Genomic DNA, 24673 nt, shown 5'->3' on the forward strand with positions numbered 1-24673 from the left:
CTACTCCAAAGAAGAAACAAGAACAGAGCTCACAGGCTTTGCTGCTCTTCAGGATGCACAGCATCCCTGGCAGCTTATGGGTATTCTAGAACACACACACACAAGTGTCGAGAGTAGTAACTGCGATACTCCAGAGATTTAATTTCAAAGGTCATGAAATAATTCTGACAGCACAGTTCTGAGGTGGGATGAATGGTAACTTTCTCCCCAGCTGGTCCTCCTGCTCTTCGAAGCTTTCTTCAGCTTCCGTGTATTGAGCAACCAGAAGAATATGGTAAGAAGCAGCACAGTGACTAAAACTGCCTTTAAGATACCGTTTTCTTATTTGCAAGGGGAAAACCCTACCCTATAGAAAGTTTTAGGAATTTTGCTATTGATCTCAAATTAAAAAAAATAGTTTATCCTAAGCCTTGAAAAGCTTTTAAACTCAGCCACCACTTTAAAGCTCCCGTAACACAATGACACGGTTTGATATGAAAGCGAGAGGATTAAAGACTGCATTAGTACTAGGGAAAAAAGTATAAAAATAGTAGCTTCATATCTTGAGCTCAGTGCTCTGCCCTGCCAACAGGGCAAAATCCCTTAAGGATAAATCCTTTTACTAATACATGGTATTTTAGATGCTGGACGTCGTCATTCAAGTTAAGTCACTTTTTGTGACAGCTCTGCAAGGAATGTCTATGCAGTCCCACAATTTTCAGGCAGCAAAAGACAAGCTCAGAAGTCAAACCTCCTCTCCTCAGAGCATTACTAATGCATAAACTTACGGGTCTTTCGATTAAGTCAATGCAAGGCTGCAGATCCAGTCCAAAGTCAATGAAATTCCACTCAATGCCCTCTCGCTGGTACTCCTCTTGCTCCAGGATAAACATCGTGTGGTTAAATAACTGCTGAAGCTTCTCATTGGTGTAGTTAATGCAGAGTTGCTCAAAGGAGTTCAACTACAAGAATAACATCAGTGAGCAAGAATAATTCAGCGACAAGATTGATCAGAAAAGTTTGACCTTACAAGGAAATTCCCCCTCAGCTCTGCAACGTTCATATATAAAGAAAATTGGAATATGCATTATTCAAATTTCACATGTTCCCCATTTCATATAATTAAATTAACACATAGTAGGAAAAAAGGTCACATATAAAAAGAATGATTTAGACTGAAGCATGACTTGGGGCACTGTACTTTAGGGTTGCCAAAGCATTTGCACTCTACAGAACAAAATCCTCCCGCAGCCTTGGAACACGCACGGCTCTACAATTAGTCCTGAAGGCCCAGTTAATAGGGAAAAGAAAAATCTCATTCACGGTGTTTTGAAATACCTCAAAGATTTCAAATCCAGCAATATCCAGAATTCCAATAAAAGATGCTCCTTGTCGTTTGGTCCTGTCCAAAGCTTTATTAATGCGGTGAACAAGCCAGCGGAAAAGGCGTTCGTAGGTGGCCTTTGCCAAAGCTTCCACTGCAAAGTCTGCCTGAAAATCCAAACAAGAGAATTTATTTACCCTGGAGAAGTCATCAAAAGAACAGAGACACAGATGTTATCACAAACAACTGTCTTACAGAAGAAGTTTAAGGGAGTTAATACCAGTAAGGAATCAAAACAAGCAGTAGAAACACTACGCTGCTTGATTAACATTACGAAAAAATTGTTTTGCTATTGTTCCATAACAGAACCCCAAAGCTTTCTGCATGTCTGATACACACAACAATGACATGAAAGGATGAAACCGGCAGAAGGTCCAGAAAAAGGAAAGATATCTTCTAGTCTACCATTGATTTTTACCATATAAGAACATTTAATAAAGACAGCGCACTTGCACGTCAGTGGCAGCACACGCTCAACCCCAATTTTCCTTATTAAGAGCTCATCAGGATGAGGCACAGTTTCACTCCACCTTTTTGAAAAGCACCAAAACTTACTTGTTCTTTGGTCTGGGCTTTCTGGACGTAATCTCTGCCGACCTTGATGCGGGGCGTGAGGATGGCCCGGGTGAACTCCATGACGTTCATTCCCAGCAGATGGCAGAGCTTCTGCGCCACTGGGGACCAGAGCCAAAAGGGGAGAAGCATTTCAACCACCGCCAAACAAGCTCCTGGCAAAGGCCGGCACGTGCCAGCTTCTAAAATTGAGCTGCAGGTCAAAATAGCAACTCGGGGGACGCACTTCTGTCCCCTGGCCAGACGTGCCACAGCGCCCGGCCCGCGTCTGCAGGGGCGTCCAGCTCAAGGGCTGGTGGAAGTCTCTGCAGAAGGACGCTTCTGCCTTTCCTTAGGGGAAATTTTAGTAATTTTTGATTTTGTGGAATTGCAGGGAGGTCAGTGCAACAGCCCATAGCCCACATACAGGCATTCATTTTGCTATTTTAAAAGGGAACATTCTTTTTGTCAGCTCCAGAAAAAAAAGGAGCATGGCGTGAGGGCGTCGCACACCAACCCCGTCACACTAAAGGCTGCTTGAAAACTGTGCCTGGGTTCAGGCAGGTCTGGCAGTGCAACGCTGCTGTTGCAGACCACCTCAAAATGCAGCATTCAAACGATTTAAAACATGGGTTTGCAATACTTTATACAGAGCAACAACGTAAGCGACAGCTCAATTCCCTCAGACAGTGTCAACCCTCCTGGTGTTATGTTCATTATTTGAAATAACACGTTACCCGCACCATCATCGTGGCATATTCTTGCTGCTTCAGTTTCTTTTTCTAAACAAATTTCCCAGTAGGTTACGTCTTTATGATTCCATAGTTCTAAAAATGAAAGTGACGCTAAAGGTATTTTTAGGTCCGGGTAAATGTTGCCCTTTAGCAGGAAGTCCTCTACACTTATCCACGAAGTATTTTAACCCCTTACCTTTGTAATCTCACAGTTGTTTGGGAAAAAAAAAAAAAAAAGAAAAAGCTACTTTCACAACTCAGCATTGGAAATCAGATTTGAAAATTGATATATAGGAGCTCCTGCATTATTTTTTTTTTTTGGCCGATAACTAAAACACTACTACTTGCTCTTAATGTTGAGATTTTCTATCTGGCCATACATTCATTGGAAGGGTTCATGTGTCAAAACATAAACTGATCAGTGAAATCAGGGTAGCATCACACGTTGAGCCCTCCCTTTGCTTTAGCTACATACAGGAGCATTTCAGGGCTTTGGGTATAAAAATATACATCCGCACATCAGCAAAAAGACTTCTGACCTTAGGTGTCACGTAGCAAATGCTGTCAGGATCTTTAAAAAAAAAACCCAAACAACAAAAAACCAAACCAAACAACAAGAACTTGACGCCATGAGCATCACCTCAGTAGCAGGTTATAACGGGTACCCTATAAAGGGTATTATGGTTTTTAAGGGATAAGTAGTTTTTGCCCTCCCAGGCAATACTCCAAACACTACACCCAGCTCCTCTTCCATGAACTGTAAGAGAATTTATTGTGCCTACCTTTCCAGTCTGTACTAGGCCATAGCTTAGGCAATATTAGTAATAATAAGCCATAGTCGAGGTAATACTAAAAATCACATCCAATTCAGACACTGAATGAGGCTGCAGCCGGGCTTGACAGAAGGAAACGAAAGTATTTTCAAGTCAAAGCTCGATCACTTCTAAGTGTAGGACTGATTAATCTTACACTTTAAAGAAGTGCAATTCATCTGATCTAGTCGAGAGGTGGCGTCCCTGGCGACAGGGAGGCTGGATTAAAATGATCTCTAAGGTCCCTTCCAGCCCAGGTCATTCTATGATTCTATGATCTCATTAATTTGTAACTGAGGAAGTTCCCTTAAAAGGCTTGATTGTAAAAAGCCCTGACTGTGTCAACTTCTGGTTTATTACTATTGCGTTTTTAATATAAGACATTATTAGAAAGCTAAAGATACTGAGTGGCTCATATCACAGCTAAAGCACAAACCTTATGAGGTTGCCTATGAATCTCTGCGCTTTCAGCCAAAAGGCTTCTTTCAAATCCAGCAAGCACGAAATATTCTCTAAATACAGCTTCTCCCTCCTCTTCAGCTATGAAGGCTATATGGCATTCTTGTAATCTCTGATAAATCTATTTCAAAGTGATTTTTTTTTTTAATCTATATTTATTATCTGTAGGGTAGAACTCGTTCTCCATTTTCTTTGAAATCCACATGGCCCAGGTTCACACCTCCACAAGCCAGGGACCGTTTCCCTCTCTGCAGCTCCCTGCAGGGCGGGTGCACTCAGGGGGGTCGGGCTCTTCTCCCAGGACGAGAGGGCCCGGCCTGAAACTGCGTCAGGGGAGGTTGGGGTTGGATTTCGGGAAGCCCTTCCTCACGGGGAGGGTGCTCAGGCACTGGGATGCTCTGCCCAGGGCAGGGGGGAGTCCCCGTCCCTGGGGGGTTTAAGCAGAGGCTGGATGTGGCACTGGGTGCCCTGGTCTGGCCCATGGGGTGGGGTTGGGGCATGGGCTGGGCTTGATGATCTCAGAGGGCTTTGCCAGCCTCAATAATTCTGTGATTCTGTGACACGAGCCTGACACAAGCCTCCATGTGAGAGGATTTGCTACCAAGACACACCTATTTCTCCAGAGGGTGCTGGGGACAGCCCTTCCCATGAGACATGACAATACCGATGACAAGGGAGAGCTCAGTTTTGCACAGTGTCTTTCAGAAAGATACAAAGGCCACGTGATCAAATAAAGTGACTTCTACCTACAGTAGAAACATGCTACAATCTGAGCTTTTCAGAGCCTTTGCTTTGTACTTCCTAATTTTGTATCCAGTATTATAAACACCAGATAATATCAATATACTTACATCCAGCATTAAAATTCAGAACGCTACGCCTGAAAACCGGTGGTAACCCAACAAAAGCCAGGATGGTCAGGAAGTACGAAGTATTTGCATCCCTCTACATCACAACTTCTAAATGGACAAGGACTCAGCTGGGTTGCCTAAGCTGGTACAAAAAGCTCAAAAACCAAATCCCTCACACAGCTTCTTTACCTGACTGCAAAACTCAAAGCACTAACTGCCAGCCAAACCCTAAGGCAGTGACTACAGAACTTTAATCCATCCCTGGTTGCTGGAGCATTTGGGGGAACAGGTCACCGTCCTGAAAAACGACAACAGTTTTGGACGCCACAAGCAACCTCCCTGCACAGCGATTTAGGGCAACTTAAAAATGAGACCCAGGCAAGAATCTGAGTCATGGCTGTGCAGCAGGTCCTGTGCGGGGCGGTTCCAACTGCTCCGAATCAGAGAAGTCACTTCTCAAAACTGACTTTCCATGAAAGCGTTTAAAAGGCTGGTGCTGAAGGACCAAATGAAAAGCCCAAGGTCTGTGTCAGCAGCTCTCTTTTTTTGTGAAGGACTAGACTCCTCCACGCCCATCGCATTGCGGGTACTAACTGATCAGTTAAATCTTAGTTACGTGATCCTGCTGCTTCAGAAACTGACTTTTTCTAAATGCAGCATTTCTTATGTTCAGCCATTTAACTGTGGAAGTTGTGCTTGGCCCCAGGGCTCTTATCATTGGCAAGAAAACCACCGTCAAGAACCAAAGAAAACAAACTGATTTAAGCACACGCTTTTTCCAAGTGCTTAAGTCTTTGTAGATAACAATAAACAAGACTGCAACTGAAACACTTGTCCGACGTTTAGGAGCAATGCAAACAGCATAAATTCTCTTGACGGATACTTAAATTTGTCTGCGTTACAAGAATGGAAGAGGATAATAATAATTGCCCATTGGCTACTACGACCCAGTCATGGCCTCTTCTTGGCACAGAATGCTATCAAGGAAGCTCAGAAGACCGCTCTGTATTTTTCCAGATATGCGCTGAACAAACAGTAGAAAGAGGAAAAAAAAAAAATCACAAACTTACAGCTCAAGTTAAAGGAAACCATACAAATGTGATCAACTCACCAGTATTCTCCGGCATGGAAGCTTGATCAGTATTTCTCTCTTTCTTAAAGGAAATATTTCCAAATTGTAGCACTGAAGACACAACTTTCAGCATTGCTGGGTTAACAAAAGACATATGCAACAGTTTAATCGAAGAGAGGTTGGCTCATCACCATTTTTTCCTGTTACTTGTGTCACTTTCCTTCCAAATTCAAAAGGATAAGTTGAGAGTAATAAAACTTTGTATCATACTTTTGGGGCAAATAGCTCGAATTCAAGTCTAGCTCATGTTAAGCAAACTCTTGGTGCAGTCTGTCAAGACACTAAAGCAACATTAAATCTGGTGACAATAAATAAGGAACCATGTGAGCAAGAAAAAGGAAAAAAAAAAAAGGACACTTTAAAAATCTAAAAGGCTCAGTAACTTACACAAGATCTCATCATGCGAAAATCCCATGATATGCATGGCTTCCATCGTCTCCTGAAAGTTATCCTTGTCTTGTTGCCCAGGAATGGGGATGTAGCCATTGGATAAAAATCTGTAATTGTTAAATCCTTCAAGCAGCAAGTCAGCTGTATCAGGGGGAAAGGGAAGAGACAAAAAAATAAGCGAGAGGAATGCTCTTCACACCCACTTGTGCTCTGTTCTCACTAAATGCGCAAACTACACTTTACAAAATCAGTTCCTAAAATATGGTTACAAGTCATTATATCAGCTTCTGAAACTAAAAATCAGTATACCTTAAAAGCTGAAGCCAGATTGCCAGAACCTCTATCTGCAGCAGCTTACGTTAGCTCTTTAACGCATTAAGCCCGTAAACAGAATGTTCCCCGACTCAGATCGGGCATCATCTCAAATGTCTGTTTGGAATATCCTAAATATCCCTATTGAAGGGGAACAGACCCAGGCAGAAACAGGCTGATGATCACAATATCAAGGATGCTAAGCACCAGTTTACTACAGGAGGAGAAAGTGGATCAATTCCCTGTACTTTCCTGTAGTTTCACTTACCACAATCTAACAGAAATACTCAGTTACCAAGGGGGAGGGGAAAAAAAAAAAAAAAGGAGTAGAAGCCAACCAAGGCAGTACTGCAACAGCTAACGAAGGCCATGAGGTTTCATCGTGCTTTGGTGGAATGGTTGCTTTTCCACCCAGTTGGAGGGCATGGTCCAGACTCGGTTTGTTTTTATCACCTGGGAGCTGCAGGTTCCCTCCAGTGACTCCCAGCCAGAGACTGGTCAAACTGGACTTTGTCACGTAGGAGCTGTTGGCTTGAAATGCAACAGTCGCTCGACGGCTTACGTGACAAACTGCAGGATTTATTTCAAAATGAAGCTACCTGGCTTCTCATTCTTCTTTTAAGATTTGCTGCTTCAAGACCAGAGAACAGCTCAAACGGGAGCGTGTTAACGCCAAAACAACGGGCACAGCCCACGGAGGCTCCGGCTCCACCAAACGAGATTCTCTACTTACACTTCAGGTGCTCTCCTGCTCCAGCGAGTAGCTGATAGAAGATATGAAACGTCCGCTCGTCTTTAGCCTGGCGAACAGCGCGAGACTTTTCCAACAAGTCTGACAGTAACCGGTCAAGGATCTTACACGATTTTGGGGGTAAAAATATCCCACAAACAAAACTTTCAAAGTGGGCTGTGCAATTAGCTTAAGACCAAGAAGAACTTCAGGAGTAGCGACAGAACTAGGTCTAACGTGAACTTTCAGTAGCTTTCAAAAGAGATTTCACATTTTGACTGGTAGAAGCCCACATTTAATTTCAGCAAACGCATTTCTCAGACGCTGAATTGCATTTCCCTGTGACACACAGTTAACAACAGTCTGTAACAGCTCAGCTGAAAGCTAAGGGAGAGTTGAGGCTGGCCCTTCTTTTTCAATCTCTTCTGTTAAGGTCACTCAACATCTAATACCAAAAGCCCATCAGCTGCTGAACTCTAAAGTTCTTTTTATATCTCAAGTGCTTTTGTCATTTCGTTCAGGCGCTGCATTTTTAGGGACAACCTGCACCACCTCTAAACAGCTCCCAAATTCAATTTGGGCAGCAGAGAGCATCTAATAAGCTGCCATAAGATATAACATTACCTAAGGTTTTATTTCTTGATAATCCATATTGTAAAATAGGCATGGGGCAGGGATTTGAGATGGCACAGGTTACGAGCAAGGAAGAGTGCTTGTGATTGAAGAAAAAATTCCCCAAGTCGTCCTGTTTTCACATAGCCCTATGCAAAACAATTCATCTGAACTTTCACAAAAAGCAAAAACTGACTTAATTCTGGTGCTGTGCCAAATGAAAAAAGATTTATCATTAAAGTACACTCTGAATAAACATAGACCTTTCCCAGCCCTATTGGGAAATTTTATTTTGTGACAATTCCAAGCATTCAATGCACTTAACCAGTTTACCTCATATAACATCACCTAAGGTTTTATTTCTTGATATTCCATATTGTAAAATAGGCATGGGACAGGGATTTGAGATGGCACAGGTTATGAGCAAGGAAGGGTGCTCATGATTGAAGAAAAAATTCCCCAAGTTGTCCAGTTTTCACATAGCTCTATGCAAAACAATTCATCTGAACTTTCACAGAAAGCAAAAACTGACTTAATTCTGGTGCTGTGCCAAATGAAAAAAGATTTATCATTAAAGTACACTCTGAATAAACATAGACCTTTCCCAGCCCTATTGGGAAATTTTATTTTGTGACAATTCCAAGCATTCAATGCACTTAACCAGTTTACCTCACAGCAACAGAATGAAACCTTAACTTACAATTAATATTCACGCGATCCTGTTAACTAAGACTTCAGATTTCATCATTTTATGACCACCCTTATTGCTATTCCCTCAGAAAACAGGCTAAACAAACTAAAAAATCAAAATATTGCACGCACATTTTTTAAGAAAAATAATTCCAAAAAGGGATTTCAGTGCGAGTATTTTCACTTGTTCTTTTGCAATCATAAGTAAAAACAAGCCTTAAAGCTAAAAGTGACTTAAGACTTCAGTATTAATTGCTGGTAGGTCTCGTGTTGCTGAACCTACGCTGGTATTTAGAAGATCTAAGAGAGCAGAAGGGTCCCAGCACTTCCCGCTCCAGCGCTGTCATGAGCATCCCCTCCCGATTCTGCCGACGAGAGCAAAGCCAAGCTTTGGGCACAGAACAGCAGCTCAGCTTCCGATTAGGAAGGAGTTTGAGGTTGGTTTGGGGGGTTTTTTGTGGATTTTTTTTTTGCTTTCTTTTTTGTTTGTTTGTTTGTTTTTTTCCTGGAACTGTTCATAGAGCAAGCACACTTTAAAACGGTTTCTCTGTTTAATAAAATCCAGTTTGAAGGCCGGCTGGAAACTCCAGCACATTTCAGAGAGCTAGATTTCGGAGTATTCGATTTCTAAGCTCGAGAAAGCAGGCTGACTTTGTGATATTTGAGTAGCTATATCGAAACAAAGGAAGACATGGGTGTTGTCACAGGAATGTAGAAACCTGGTAACCTTTCACTGCATTCCAACAAATTTGAGGGTTAAAAGCCAAACAATCAGGAAAATGGCATTTTAGAATGATGTGGCCTGAAGGAGGATACATGTCTCAATGTTGGCCCCAACGATATAACCAGTAACATCGAAGTTAATCCTAATGAACTTGCCCTGCAAAGAAAAAGAGACTTTGTGTAATTACTCGGGGGGGTTTTTTATTGACAACAATAAAACCATTACCCTGCTTGCATTCATATATAGCAAGCACTTCACACACCACCCCATTGGCCAGCACTACGCCACACACAAAAACTTTCTAAAAATTAAAGAACTAATATTCTAGTTATGTTTGCAATCCAGACTTAAACTTTTCATCAGTGAAGCACTGATGAAACAGCCATCTAAGGTCAAGAGCAATGCTGCTATTTTAATTGCACACGCTTCTAGAGAAAACTCAGTGGTGCCTAAAGGTGCTTTATCTGCAGCCATCCTGACTCTCGGCGTGCTGCCCAGCCCAGCTCACACGTACGCCCATTTCCAAAACCCGGATGGCTGCTGTCTGTGCCGCAGATGGTAAAGAAAGGACTAAGAGGGAGAGACAACACGCCTGTTTCTTCCACATACATCTCCTTTCTCCACAAAGAACCAAACAGAGAGCACGCTTGTCACAGGCAGAGCAGCTCTTGGAATAAAAGTGGTTGTGAGTGGATATATTCTACCCCAGTTTGGTTTGTCAGCTGGCTGTGAATATTCCCAGCAGGGCAACAGGCTCTGTCTTGGAGCTGGACAGCTTTTAACAGCACCACAGAATCATAAAATCATAGAACGTAGGGGGTTGGAATGGACCTCTAGAGATCATGCAGTCCGGGTTGGAAAGTCTCCAGAGCAGGAGACTCCACACCCTCTCTGGGCAGCCTGGGCCAGGGCTCCGGCACCCGCACAGCCAAGAAGTTCCTCCTCGTGTTGAGGTGGAATGTTCTAACTTAAACCCATTATTGCTTGTTCTGTTGCTGGGCACCACTGAGAAGAGATTGTCCCCTTCCCCTTGACCCCCACCCCTCAGATATTTCTCTACGTTAATAAATCCCCTCTCAGCCGTCTCCTTTCAAGGCTGAACAGGCCCAGGTCTCTCAGTCTCTCTTCCCAAAAGAGATGTTCAGTCCCTTGATCCCCCTCGTAGCTCCCCATGACCTATTTCAGGTTTGTATCCTGAAACTCTTAGGTATTCCTGTGGTTGTAACCAGTGACGGAACCAGCGGGAATAGCCAGTGCCTGCGCTGGGCTCTCCATTTTCATTGCATCCAGGCTCTGCAGTCCTCGATCCGCGCGGGAACAGGTTTGGGAGATCAGGGAGCATCACAGCAGTTTATCAACTGGCTAAACGCTTCTTTTGACAGCATCTGCACAGAGCCACTCACCAACACCTTTTGCCGAGGCTGTCCCAGAGCACTCGTACAATCGGCACCCAAATCTTCACTCGCCCCAAATCTGACAGATCAGTGCTATTAAAGGGAATTCCTGTTTGGCAGATCCATTCAGCTCAGGGACTGTACTATTCATTTTCAGATTGAATATTCTACTCTGCAAGCTCGGGGAACACACGTATTCCAGCCCGACCCAGTGAGTGCGTACTGGGGGTACGTGGCCACGCTGCAGAATCACACCTGAACAAATCACTGCAATCACTCGAGCTATTCCAACTCCTCACCCACCCTTCTTGGCTTCCCATTTGGGCCAAAGAGATTTGTCTGCATGAGAGCGACCTACCTTCTCCCCTGACCGCACAGAGAAAAGTACAACCTACCTACCAGCCCTAAATCTTGACTTAGTCCCAGAGCAAAGCAACTACTCCATGACCGGTTGTACATCTTCAGCTCAAAGGGATTTCTCCAAGGATCAAGAAAACAGATGAAATACTTGAAATTAGCTTCAGCAGTTACTCCCTACCGCTTGATCTGCAGTTTGGTTGGAAAGCCAGTGGCACTGATCTGACCATGCCAAGAAACACGGCTTGTTTTCGAGCATGCCCTGCCAGGGACCAGCATTTGGACTTGGCAGAGTACTTACACTTTATGCTCAGTAACAATGCCAGAAAGCTATATTCATAACGGGCACAAAGGATGAACAGACATTTTACTGAAATTCAGCCAATGGACTAGATACTAGGATGTTGAGAAGGGCAGCTGGCAACTTCGTACCCAGAGCACGTAGCACAGAGCCTTCTTAGAATGACACGGCTTCAATTTGCCGTGTTACACGTGAAAACAAACACAAAGCATTACGTAGGGTCTAGTTGGCGGCTTCTTCTGATGTAATTCACAACCACTTTACTTTGATTCATCCTTAAGAGTTATCTAACTTCTGATGTCAAGTTAGTAGTTCCATGAACAAAAATAATTGAGAGGAAACACAGTCATGAAACAAGCTGACACATCAGAAGAGGGACCCACACACTCCCTCCTTCAAAGTTCAGTCATCATTGAAGTCTGTATCTAGTTCATCTTCTTAAAAGCCAAATATTAATACATCCTTTCAGCTAGCACTGACCACGTTTTTATCAGTTAGAGGCCGCAATGGTGGTCATCTGACTAGTGAATTCTGTTTATACTATCATTATAACACTAAGTACATGGACTTGGAAAAGCCACACCAGAAGGAAGCATTTAACTCAGCAATGCGAACCCAGCAAGCCTACTCTCCTATCCACTGCAAACTTGATTTCCTGAAATTGAGACCTGCTTCTGCTAGAAGAAAAAAAAAAAAAAAAAGTTATTTGATACCAGCCTTATTTCAGTCCTATCTGGTATTAGCAGAAGGCAGGGAACAGGCTGGCATCTTCGTGCTGCATGCTGAAGTCTGTCAAGCCTGGATGGGCTGAAGAACAGCACTTGTCACTTTGTGGGAGGACATATATATATATATTTTACTTTTTTTTTAAGTCAGGTTTTCAAATGGTCGTTACCAAAGATTATTTTTTCTGCATAGGATGACACCATCTGGAGAGCATTATACTTGCTCCTTTATAAAAATAGAGCTGGAGCCATCTGAGTGATTACGTTCCTGATGGCAATGCAGACTTCATTATAACACAAACCAGATGCTAACATCTTTTAGAAAAAAAAAGTACCCTCGTTAAATTACGACAATCTTTGACGGATTCAAGACATGGAACAAGGCCAAATTATTGCACCGTGAAACCTGTTGATACTTTAAATCCTATACCCAACACATGAAGCATCAACTAACATGGTAAATAATATGGCTATAAAATTATCAAAGTTGAATTTCTGCAGTGCTCTGCTCTCCCTTCTCCAGTGAAAAGGCTGAGGGATTTAGTCAGTCAGTTTTCCAGAGTCCTTATCGCTGGAGCTGAGTTCATACATTGTAAATCCAAGCAGCTGCTGAAACGCCAAGGCAGCCAAGAAATCGTTCATTTGTTCTGTAAATTTTAGTTTTGTTGTCACAAGAAAAAAAAAAGATTTAATACCTCCTACACAGTTTTAAAGTTATATGAAAAACATCTTTCCCCTGAAATCGGAGATAGCTTTTTTTTTCCCCCCCTTCAAAGGAAAGGAAGCTTTAAGAAGTGGTAAATAGCTATTCACCCTGAGCTCCACCACTATTTTTAAAACAATGGAACACTTCAGAAGTAGTTATCTGCCACCGAAGCAGTTCCTGAGCACAGGGCACCGACCCAACAAAAACACAGAGCAGCCACAAGAGTGCCCAGCACCTTGATTAAGCCAGGCTGTGTTCTTTGATTTTCCTCCAGTAAAGTCAGACAGATGGGCAGGGAAACATGTCAGTTCTGTGCTTTTGTTAAAAATTGAGGATGCTCTCTCTAAACCAATCAATCAATTAAGTCAGATCTATTGACAAGAAGGTGACATATTCAGCCTAATTCCACACTGATGCCAGGTGCCTTCACGGAGCTGCTTCCGCAGCAATTTGTGCACCTAAGGCACAGTTCAGGGCTGCAGCATACTTCTATTTGTTACACCACGAACACAACCGTCAGTTCGAGGATGGCTGAAGTTAGAAACTTGACAAAACTGAAGCAAGTTTCGCCAAGAGCCAGTGAGGATGCATCTTCAGTCAACCCCAGAAGAACGCAGGAAACACTCTAAGAGAACCTGAATTGGTGGTGGAAAGAGAACAAAGCAAGCTTCTGGTTTTAATTAGATAAATTCCTGAAAAGGGAATTTCTCTGTAAACAGTAGTCCAGATTTACAGACTCTAAAGAGAAAAGGAGTAACTCACAAAGCGGGAGGAGTTGTCATTTTTCACCGTCTTCGCATTCCCGAAGGATTCCAGAATGGGATTCGCCTGAAGAAGCTGACGTTCCAGCTCCCCCTAAAAACCACACAAACAGAAAAATAAAGGGACATAAGCACAGTGCAGAGGCCATTGAGGGTTCCTGCTTTCTACTTCTTCCTGACAGTCATTTTACTCAGGTTGTGGCAGAAATACCACCTTCAGAGGGGTTATTTTTTCCCCTCGCTTCTAAATGCGTCGACAGTCTCCTCCATCCAGTGAAGAATGTGTTTCGTTTTATTGTTGGGTTTTGTTTTCTGTTTTTTATTTAAAACACATACACATACACACACAGAGCAGTGACTGAATAGGATCTGATGGATGATGAAAACCACAGAATATGGAAAAGAAAAATCACACTTAGGGCTAATGAAATCAGGCACAGACTTGGAGTGATTACGACGAGAAACTAAACTGTTTAAAGATTTTAGTTGAAGGTTATTCTTCAACCTTCCATTTGGCAATTTGACAACATAGAAACACTGGAATACCTATTTTCCAACTTTCAAATCAGTGAAATAATCACTCAGCCCTGGTCTTCCTACCATTGCGACATCTCTGACCTGAGAAGCGTGCCAGGACAGCACACTGGGAACTGAGCAACACCAAATACAAAGATCATCTTCAAATGGCTCAGTTGAGCCAATATTGCTCAGTATGTTTAACGTATTTTTTAAAACGTTTAAGTTCAAGCCAATGGATGTAGAAATCCAAATACTTATCTAAAGGAAGTTGCACAAGAGCTGTCTGTGAGGAGATGTGGTGACAAAAAAAAAAAAAAAAAAAAAAGTCTGTGCTGCTTCCATGAGCCCAGGAGGCACGGATGTACACAGGGAAATATCACGTTGCCTTCCTGCTCTGAAGGATGGTTTAACAAAAGAAAAAAAAAGAAAAAAAACCCCACAACAAAGCTCTCTGGAATGTAGTCTCAAAAAACAGCATTTGTGTTCACAAACCTGCTTTTTCCAATTATTTACAGCATAGATAAATAAAGGCCTCAGACCGAGTAGTAACAAATTGGAAGCGTAGAGTCTCTTAAAGCTTCCACATGAGGTCAATTCTTACACAGGAATTTTTAAAATTCACTAGTTAACATCTAAAAGAGACTTTTTTTTTTTAATATTGAAATATATGTCTTCCTGGAAACTAATAGCTGCTCGTTCTTTAATGTGACATCAAGCTATCCGCTCAAAACTTGTTTACTTTCAAACGTATTCCCTTCGGAACTACGTATTCTCTTAATCCTGAAGTAACCAAAGAAGAAATAAGTGTGTGAGCCTCAGCCCAGAGCCCCAGGAGCACTGCTCAGGCCACAGTGCTTGTGCACCGTAGGTCAGCTCTGCCAACGTTACGGACCTCAGGAGCACTTTTAAATCAACAGCAAAATCCACAACGGGAGAAAAACTAGATCCTGTTATAACCAGGGTGTGCCCAGCTGTGATTCACAGAATCACGGAATGTTAGGGGTTGGAGCATGACTGCACGGGAGGGTGGGAAAGCCTTTGCTCACACCATTCCTCCCAGTTCCCCTCTCCCAGTCCCATCGGCAGCTCACCCAAATGCCAAGGCTGAAAACGCAAAGCTTGCTCACCGCGCTGCCAGAAACCACCTCAGGTACACTAAGTGCAGCGAGTGGTGCCAGTTCTAGCTCCTCTGGAAAAGAAAGCACGCTTGGCTTCAAAAGTTCGGCTCCTCCTCAGAGCATCTCTGTCACCCAAAAGCCTCTTGCTGCCAGCCTGGGCTGTTACAGTGTGTGCCACAACGTCATTCGGTGCTGCACAGAGAGACTTCTGCAACGCATTGTCAAGAGAGTGTACTGCAATCCCCCACCTGAACGCAAGAAGAGCTCTCAGTAGCTCATTTCTACATTTGCCTCCAAGGATTCTTCAGTAGGAGGGTGGCAAGACTCTGGAATGAACTGTCCAGAGAAGCTGTGGCTGCCCCCTCCGTTGAGGTGTTCAAGGCCAGGTTGGATGAGGCCGTGAGCAACCTGGGCTGGTTAAGGGCATCCCTGCCCGTGGCCGGGCGTTGGATTACGTGATCTCTAAGGTCCCTTCCAGCCTCGGCCATTCCATGATTCTGTGATTCAAAGGCAACATTCAGCTGGGTCCTCCTGCACTCTCAGCCTAGCCAGCCTCCATGGTCTGCATTCACACGTAGACTCAGAGTCACATTAAGGCACAGCGAGCCTCTCATGCTACAATAAACAGCTTCAGATTTACTAGTTTTCATTTTGAGGTGGATTGCTCTACAGCCAAGGTAAAACCAATTCTCTTTTTTTGGAAGCGTTCGGTGTTTTGGCAAGAGCAGACATTTGCCCCATGGCGTGCATCTCCTGCAAAGGCATCTAAAACTTGGAAAAAGCAGTATGGCAGGACTGTGGGGAAAAAAAAAAGTGAAGTCATGCAATGTTTCATGCAGGGCAACATTGAGGTAAGGAGAGGTTATTTGTCTCAGTTTCAGAAAAACCAGCGTCCCAGTGGCTTGGTTCGCTGTGAAGCCTGGGGGAGGCAGGGCAAGCTACACGCTACTCACATACAACAGGGATCCACTCTGTAGTTCAAAATGACATTGAAACAGAAATGTTAATGATCATGGTTTAGGCAATATCAACACTTCTGGATTAACACCTTTCCACCAACACATTTAAAATGTTTGCCAACAGACAGTTGATTTCAAACTGGACAGGCTAACTCTAAGCAAAAGGAGGGTTAAACTAAACACTGCTCCGTCTATTTTGGGAACGGAGAAATATTTTAATAAAAGACCCTTAGAATTGACTGAGGTTTGCAAGGAGGGAGGATTAAGTTAAATACTAAGAATGTCTGTAACTTCTGAAAATGAGACCGTGGGTGCAGACGCATGATTGGGTTACAGAGGTTGACCACGTTACCACACGCTCGCAGAGGCATCACAGCTGTCCATGCAATTGCTCTTTGGCTTCCAATATACCAGAATCAACTTGCAGTTTCTTTTATTATTTTCCTTTCCACCACAGCTTACCTTGTGCTACCATCAGCTTTCAGGGGAACGCCAAGGGAAAGGTACACTCAGCTAAACTAACTCATGGTGGCTTCTTCAGTTACCCAGCCTTGGTGTCACGGGGAGCCGAGACAAAGCTTTTTCTTTATTTAAAAGCTGATGCCCAGGACAAAGGCATCACTTACCACCCCGGGTTAGCGAGGGGAGCGTTTATCTTGCACGGCAGCAATCGTTTATCTCTTTCCACAGCCTCACCCTCAACTCGCAGCTAACCCTCCTCCTCTTTACGCTCCTCGGGGTGCGGGCTGCGCAGCGCTGGGAGTGCTGCAGCTCCGAGTTTCCTACGAGGTGGTGGGACAGACCGACTACAGCCGCCCCCGGGGAGGAGAGGGCGCAGGGAAGGGCCAGCGCTATCTGCTCAGCAGCTCCAGCCAACCTGAGGATAAGAGCAGCTGAAGCTCAGGCAGCAGCTCCAGACAGCTATGGCATCGCTCACCCCACTTCTAGGAAGTCAGGGGAAACACTTGGTTTTGGGAGATGATGGGTTATGTCAAGCTTTTTACACTTGAGATCAAAGTCTTGAGCTCAGATTATGTGAGAAGCTATGAATATATTCAGACAAAACAGTACGTTAATCAAAATAATTTTGTAGCTTCCATTGATCCTTCTCTTTTATTTAGTGCTCTATTTAATATTTAAGAAGTGTTCCCCACTCTCTCAGCAGCACAGTAACACATGGCGTGCTGGAGAAGTCGGTGAGAGAGTGAATCTCTTGCTTCAGGACAGAGTAACAACCACTTTAAAGCGGTGAAAAGCGCTTTATGATGCTGAGCAACTTGTAAAGCTGTTCACTAGTCCGCCCTCTCAAAGCCAGTTGAATATTTACCAAGTTTACTCTTAGCTGTGTACCTCTACCAAGGCTTTCCACGTTATGAACACAAACTGGCAGAACATAGAAGAATATATATCAATTCGCCGGCATCATTTTAAAAGCAGAAAGAAAAACACTTGCCTGATGTTTCACGGGTTTAGGTGATTCGGGCTGTTCATTGCAAACAAACAAATGCAGATGTTAGCAAGCGCTCCAGCTGCAGGTTACATCCCAAATTAATAACATCAGCAGGTTTCGTTTAACTGCATATTCACTTCACAGAAACCGTTCAGGCTCATTTTAGAAAAGTTACTCACATGCACAAAACACCAAAAACCTGTGTTTAAGCAAAGGACTAATTCCAAACGAAACACACGATGACAAGTGGGCCTTGAGCAGCGAGAAAAAAGGACAGCAGTTCAATGAGTTGCTTCCCAGGGTCTTGCCAAACACCAAGAACAAAAATAAACCCACAGCACCAAGTGACTTTCTCTACAGCCTTAGTGCAAGGTGGGTTTGTACAGATAAGATGCTCATTATCCTCCAAAAAAAAAAAAAATCAAAAAAGGTTATAAACAAACCAAGAGGAAAGCAATTCTTTAGGAGTCTGGGGGATTGTTTTTGCACTGTTCTTCAAGTATTTAAGAAATGCCAACCTGCAATCAAGCTTTGTTGCTCTTTCAAGAATGACCATCCACATGAGAAGCAGCAAAATCTTACGAAACCGGGAGACCTTTTGCCAGGAATAACGGTCAAGGCAAGAGGAAAGTGATAATCTAAAAACCCCTCAAAACTCAAATTTGCACACTTTTAGCAGAGATGCAGAATGTTTTGACTCCATTATTATTTCCTCAGCTCAGTCTACAACTTTAATAATCTTGAGCTTTACATCAGAGAGCTCAGGGGGAAAATGTTGTGGTGAAACACACGCCCCCAATGAATTTTCATGTCAAGCCAGACGCACACTTATTCCGTTAACATCTATTATTTAAAACAACTGGCACTAGTTTAGTGCAGAGTAACAGATTTGGGCAGAGGTCCATAAAACAGCTGGCAAGGGTTTGACTTCTTCAGCTAAGGGACATGAATTTTGCCGAACTGCATCCCTCCTACGCTCTGAGAACAACTCGGGCATCTAAAGAAAAAGGTTCGATGGTTCAGTACGAAGTCACTGCTCCTCTTGTAGCCACTGGAGGAGGATATGGGGACACTGAGGAACCCGGGAGGCATTTTGGTTGCTTATCTTTGGAGAAAATCTGCTTTCTCAGGGTCTCCATTTCTATCCTCGCTAGAATGAGAACTGAGCGTAATCAGACACATATTGAATGTCGTCATGTTTAAAATCAGGGCAGTTAAAGCCCATTTGGGAAATGCTCACTTAAGGGGAGCTTCAGCCCAAATGAGTCTACCCAAGATCCTGTATTTCTAAACCAATTCTGTTTCTTTTGAAATTAATAGAACAAATTAAACAATTTTGTATTTCAGCTACAAAGGCAAATGCAGTCACTGAAAGCAATCGTTAACCTGAAAGTACCAGCAATTATTTCTGAAGCTTAAAATGGCAGCACTATGAAGACTGGATTTTAGTGAAAATAGAAGGGGTTTGGGGTAGGAAGGCTTTGGGGAGAGAGGAAATGGACTAAAATCTAATTCCGTTCACCTGAACCATAGGTACCTAGTACTAAAACTGGGGACAGCAGTGGTGGATAGATGAGGTTATTTAGAAAACTTAACTACTTCACATACCACCATGATGGAAAATATGTCCCGATTTCATGTATTTGACCACCAACAGGGTCCAGGTCTGTGTGCAGTCTCTAAGCACAGCTAAGAGCACCTCCCAACCTCACGCAGCCTGTAGAACGTGTGAGTTCCCAACAGTCCCCAGGCAGTAGGTGACAATCAGCACTTTTCCTTCCTTTGGAAAGCCATCTGTGCAATTATTTCGGGGGGTTTTTTTCCCAAAAAAAAAAAATTATTTCTGTATTTTGCACGGAATTCCCTCCCAATCCAAAGCCACAAAGTTTGTAAAGTAAAGTAGAACCCAAGAGTCAGAATTAAGACTCGCTTCTTAACCCTATTAAAGCAACTCACTAACAAACACGCCCATGAGATCTGTTTCAACCTTTTCTCTCACTCCTACCTCACTTAGCACACAGAGGAGCGATGAGCCACGAAGCTAAGCAGTTTCAAAGTCTCCTTTCTCCTCTCTACTCTCCTACCCTAATTTGTCCAAAATCCACTCTAGACACATCAGGTGATTCCCTGCACTCAACCACCTGTCCTTCTTCTCTTCCTCTCCCTTTATTCTAAACATCTGGTAGAGTCAGATAACAGTTGGACTCAACCTCGAAGGTCTTTTCCAACCGTAATGACTCTGTGAATGACTCTATGATGGCCAGGTGGGTCAGCTTTGGTCCAAGATGCCGGAGCCAAAGGACAAGATTTGTCTTTATAAAGCCGGTCCACACAGGGCATGGTTAACAACTGAATAAACCCAACTGTTCGGTGCAGGCAAAGCTTTCAGATTCACTGGCAAAGTTCTTAACACTACCAGCCCAACCCAACAAATTCTTTAGAGCTTATATTTGTTGGAAGTGACATTAAAGCTCACAGTTCTTCCCAGCTGGTATCTTCCACACCCTCTCCCTTGCTGCACACCAGCACTGCACCTGGGCCTCTTCTGACTCTCAACCAAGCCCACTGCCCATGCGGATGCAGGCTCACCTTCATCCCACCTTCAGTTTTTAGAAGAGCTTGTGTTTATAACTCATCACCCTCCCTTCCATCACTTGGCTCCAGAAAGCCCAGCCTCTACTCCCCATTTAAGGGACGACTCTAGTCTCACCCAGCTCTGCCAAGTCCCACAATTACTAAAGCTTCTCTCCTAGATTTTCACCGCCGCCTCCCCACATTTCTAGCGCAGCGCCCAAGGCAATACTTCCAACATTCCTGGGGATTATGCAGGAAATGAGACGTGGGGCTGCTCATTCAAGCGCTCCGAAATTCAGAAACGCTAGCATTAAAGTTGTTGAGCGCTGTGATTCCACCCGCCATGGTTACTGTGTGTTCCTGCGGGACCGCGGGGCCTGAGGGCCGTGCGGGACTCGTCAGTGGGCACACGGTCGCTAGCGACTGGGAAAAAGGGCTGTGGGGAAAGAAAAGGCTCCCAGACAAGCAGCTGAACGCCAAGGGATGGGTAGAGCTCCTACACGATGGTCCTCGCAAAAGCCAAACATTTCACCACGAGCACAGCTGGGGAACGTCCTCGAGGAGCATCCCTGGGGAGCATCTCAGTGATTTCTCAGGGATGTCCAATGGCAGGACAAGGGGCAACGGATACAACCTGGAGCACAGAAGGTTCCACAAAAGCATTAGGGAAAGTTTCTTCCCCTGGGCGGGTGCCGGAGCCCTGGCCCAGGCTGCCCAGAGAGGGTGTGGAGTCTCCTGCTCTGGAGACTTTCCAACCCGCCTGGACGCGTTCCTGTGGGGCTGCCCTGGGTGACCCTGCTCTGGCAGGGGGTGGCACTGGATGGTCTCTAGAGGTCCCTTCCGACCCCCAACATGCTGGGATGCTGGGATTCTGAGATCTGTGGCCCGACAGAACATCAGCGCTGCCCTGGCTGAGGCCTGAGGTGTCAGACCAGGGGCTGCCCGTGTCTGTAACGCTTCTGCAGCACTCTGCCAGGCAACACAAAGGCAACTCTACACTTCAGAAGAGCGTTGGGAAAATAATTATTCATTCATCAGCGTGCAAATTCCTTCATATTAAAAAAAGAGAAAAGAAAAAAGTCACGCGGTATTCAGAAAAGTAACGTGTATGTCAATTATTTGTAACAGGATGGATAAAAATAAAACCACGACTAGGAGCCTGTTTAACAAGCCTGCTCAGCATCTCCTCTGTGCACGGGATAATGCAAAGGTTGTGCAGATGGGTCCCTAGGGATCACCACCAGCCCTCGACAGTTTCTTAATGACTATGTAAACAGGAGCAAATTAGGGCTGCATCTGTAACCCCAAGTTTGACACTTCCTAGCTTTGGAGCATTAGGTGTGTAGGTCAGACATTCCCCGTCTGCAATATTTAAATAAAAAGGAATTGTTACAGAGTAAGGGAGGCTCATTGCTATTTTCAGAATTGTTTTGGTTACAAACAACCTGCATTTTTCATAAACATGTGCTTAATCCAGTGCTTACTACGGTACTGTAAGGAGGGGAGGGAATCTATCAGAGAGTGTAGTGGTAGGACAAGGGTAAGGGTTTCAAACTGAAAGAGGATAGATTTAGATTAGATAGTAGGAAGAAATATTTCATCTTGAGGGTGGTGAGACACTGGCCCAGGTTGCCCAGAGAAGCTGTGGATGCCTCATCCCTGGAAGTGTCCAAGGCCAGGCTGGACGGAGCTTGGAGCACCCTGCTCTGGTGGGAGGTGTCCCTGTCCCGGGCAGGGGGGTTGGAACTGCACGATCCTTCACCACTCTGTGATTTCACAACGCCTTGAATGAAGTGCACAATTAAAGTATCAGACCTTTTTTCAGGATGCTACCCTACTCTTTCCACTGTGCCTAAACTGTGTTTTACAAAGAATAAAAATCTTTTCCAGTCTTCATTGCAACAGTCATGGGTATTCATGAAGCAGCTGATTACAACAACCATCTTCAAAACTCTTTTCAGCTGAATACCACCAGCCCACTAGATCTCACCACTAAGTAGAGAATCACATTGCTGTTCAACCAGCCATTTGTACGGAATTAGCTGGCACTGTATTAAAAAGGGCAACTCATCTTTCCCTTCACCCCTTTCTCTTCCGCGCCTTCACTCCACACCAGTTACACAGCCACACGACGAACAACGGAGGAAACCTCTTTCATTTAAGGCCAGAAGCACTTTAAGAGCACTAGTTTGAGCCTGCTCCGGTCTCCGAACCCTGTGAGTGGCTACAGGAACCATTACGACAACACAACTCAAGAAGGGGTGCTGCTCCCGGCAGAGGTACTGGCACAAAGTGCTGGCGGAAACAGCACAAGAAAGGCTCAACAGACCTGGAGCGCTCTTTAAACAACCGAAAATGGGGCTTCAAGTAGTTCGGCAATAGAAAAGGTTCACAGAGAGGCTCCGTAATCTCCATCCCTCAAAACTTGGCTTTATAGGTCTTGGGCAACGTAACTGAACCTGGAAGGAAGGCACTCTCACAAAGTAGGCTGGACAAGAGGCTTCCAGAAGTCTCTTTCAACTTAGAGGTATTTAAAGTCATCAATAGTATATTTAGAAGTACTTGGTAACAAACCCTGCACAATTCCTTCTCTTCATAATTCCCTTCTCCCCCAAAAAGCTGTAGGCAATTTTCCTACTGTAGAAAATGGAAAAAAAAAAAAAGAAAAAAGCAGGCTTTGTTTAAGGCTGCACAGCAGTAAAGCCGAGAATATTCATAAACCAAAGCCTACACAGAAAACCAGTTCTGAGGGATGAGGTTCCAAACCAGCATTTCCCAGGGCCACGAATCCTCCCAACACACACCTAACAGCGCTGACACTCCAGTCGCAAGAAATTTCCTTCTACGGCTGTAACCGCCACACACGCTCAGACTGCACAAAAAAAACCACTGAGACAGACTCATTTGGATTTTTTCTGCGAGATAAACCAGCAACAGCTTGCGTAAGTATCAGTGCCCAGGGTCACGCTATTTGCTCCTGATTAGAGCAGAGATTTGAGTTTCCACAAACGCTTCACTAGATTTCTCCCAAACTACCCCCAGAGCAATTTCGCCTCCTCTCCCACTTCAAATCCTTGCCTGTTTTTAAATTCACATATTGGTTAAAAGTCATATCCTGTTCTTCCAGGAGTTTGAGTCTTGACACATCCATGAATGTTTCAACATTAAGTGTCGTGCATTAGAAATTATAGGTATATACAGACATATTGTAGGTATATACAGATATATCTATATGGATATATTATAGATATATACAGATATATTATAGCAAGCCACTTGCTTGAAGCAAAGTTGAACTAATACTCTACTGGAAAGCGATCCATGTGCTCATTCATAGAAACAGATATTCCAGCCAGTCTTTTTTTATTTTTTTTTAAAGCAAATAATTGCTAAACGTTCAGTGCTAATTTTGAAGTCAGGCAGTAAACGTCAAGGGAGTTCTACATAAGCCTGAGTCAGGGACAACTTATCAAAAAACTTCAAGATTCTCCAAATTTTATTGCAACATAATAAAATCTGAGCTTTTTATTAGCTGCTGACTTCTAGATATAGCAAGTCTATAGCAGTTCAAGTTTGATGCTTCTTCCCATCTACAAGTCACTTTCTGAAAGAACAGAAAACTTGCTCACACAGTACTGAAGACTGCATCTAGTGGGAACTAAATATGCTGAGAACTGCCCAAGTTAATTAAATTACTGGATAATTGGACTTTACTGCAGAGAGCTTTGATACTGTTTCTAGCTACAATGCTTGAATAAAGCCTTTAATTTCACACCAGAAGTCAAACAGCTAATGTTAACTGGAAATTCTGATATAATTGCTCATTTCAGGCACTACTAAAGAGAAAATAATAGTTGAAACAAAGTGATGTAGAGTATATTACAGCTTATCTTTTAACAAAGTTTTGGGGTTTTTAATGCAATTTTTAATGGCAATTGTCAAAGAAAGGAATGAACAAAGGAGAAAATATCCCAACTTACAGGAATGTTATGGTCCTTTCTTCCTTTATGGGAGGAAGCAACATGAGCAAGGTACTGAATAACCTTCTTAGTGTTTTCAGTCTTCCCGGCACCAGATTCACCTCTGCAAAACATTTCAGACAGTTTCCTCAGAATTCACTTCCAAGAACTTATGAATCCTTTGTCTGTAACAACCTCACTTCATTGCGTTCACGGCTTTCACCACGCACAGACCTTCACAAACCACCCAACGCCAAGGGCAGCGATGCTGCACAGGGCTACAAGGTATTTGTTTGAAATACTTTCTTCATCCTAAAAGATCTCCTGAGCATTAAGATGTTGACACAACACGTAACATTAGTTTGATGAAAAGCTTTTGACTATACACCTGAATTCCTGTTACTTTAAGTAGCAAGAAACAATCTTGTCCTCTGCTTGGTCACAAGGCCAGAGAGACTTTTTTAGAGTACGTATACAAATATATATATA

The 24673-nt window shown here is 43.6% G+C and overlaps 1 protein-coding gene across 1 annotated transcript in view; it reads right to left on the reverse strand.

Annotated features, from left to right (window-relative positions):
* Positions 1-24369, reverse strand: part of MYH10 (myosin, heavy chain 10, non-muscle) — a gene marked incomplete at its 5' end in the record, with an annotated part of 53462 nt that extends 29093 nt beyond the window's left edge. Inside the window, 10 exon segments of the mRNA XM_009864512.1 lie at positions 768-941; positions 1318-1470; positions 1919-2037; positions 5883-5978; positions 6291-6434; positions 7339-7437; positions 9454-9517; positions 13607-13699; positions 17655-17684; positions 24206-24369. Of these exon segments, the coding sequence (XP_009862814.1) occupies positions 768-941; positions 1318-1470; positions 1919-2037; positions 5883-5978; positions 6291-6434; positions 7339-7437; positions 9454-9517; positions 13607-13699; positions 17655-17684; positions 24206-24369 (1136 nt within the window).
* Positions 24370-24673: the final 304 nt, after the last annotated feature.

The sequence above is a fragment of the Apaloderma vittatum genome, unplaced genomic scaffold (genome assembly GCF_000703405.1).
Source record: "Apaloderma vittatum isolate BGI_N311 unplaced genomic scaffold, ASM70340v1 scaffold11592, whole genome shotgun sequence".
Lineage (NCBI taxonomy): Eukaryota > Metazoa > Chordata > Aves > Trogoniformes > Trogonidae > Apaloderma > Apaloderma vittatum.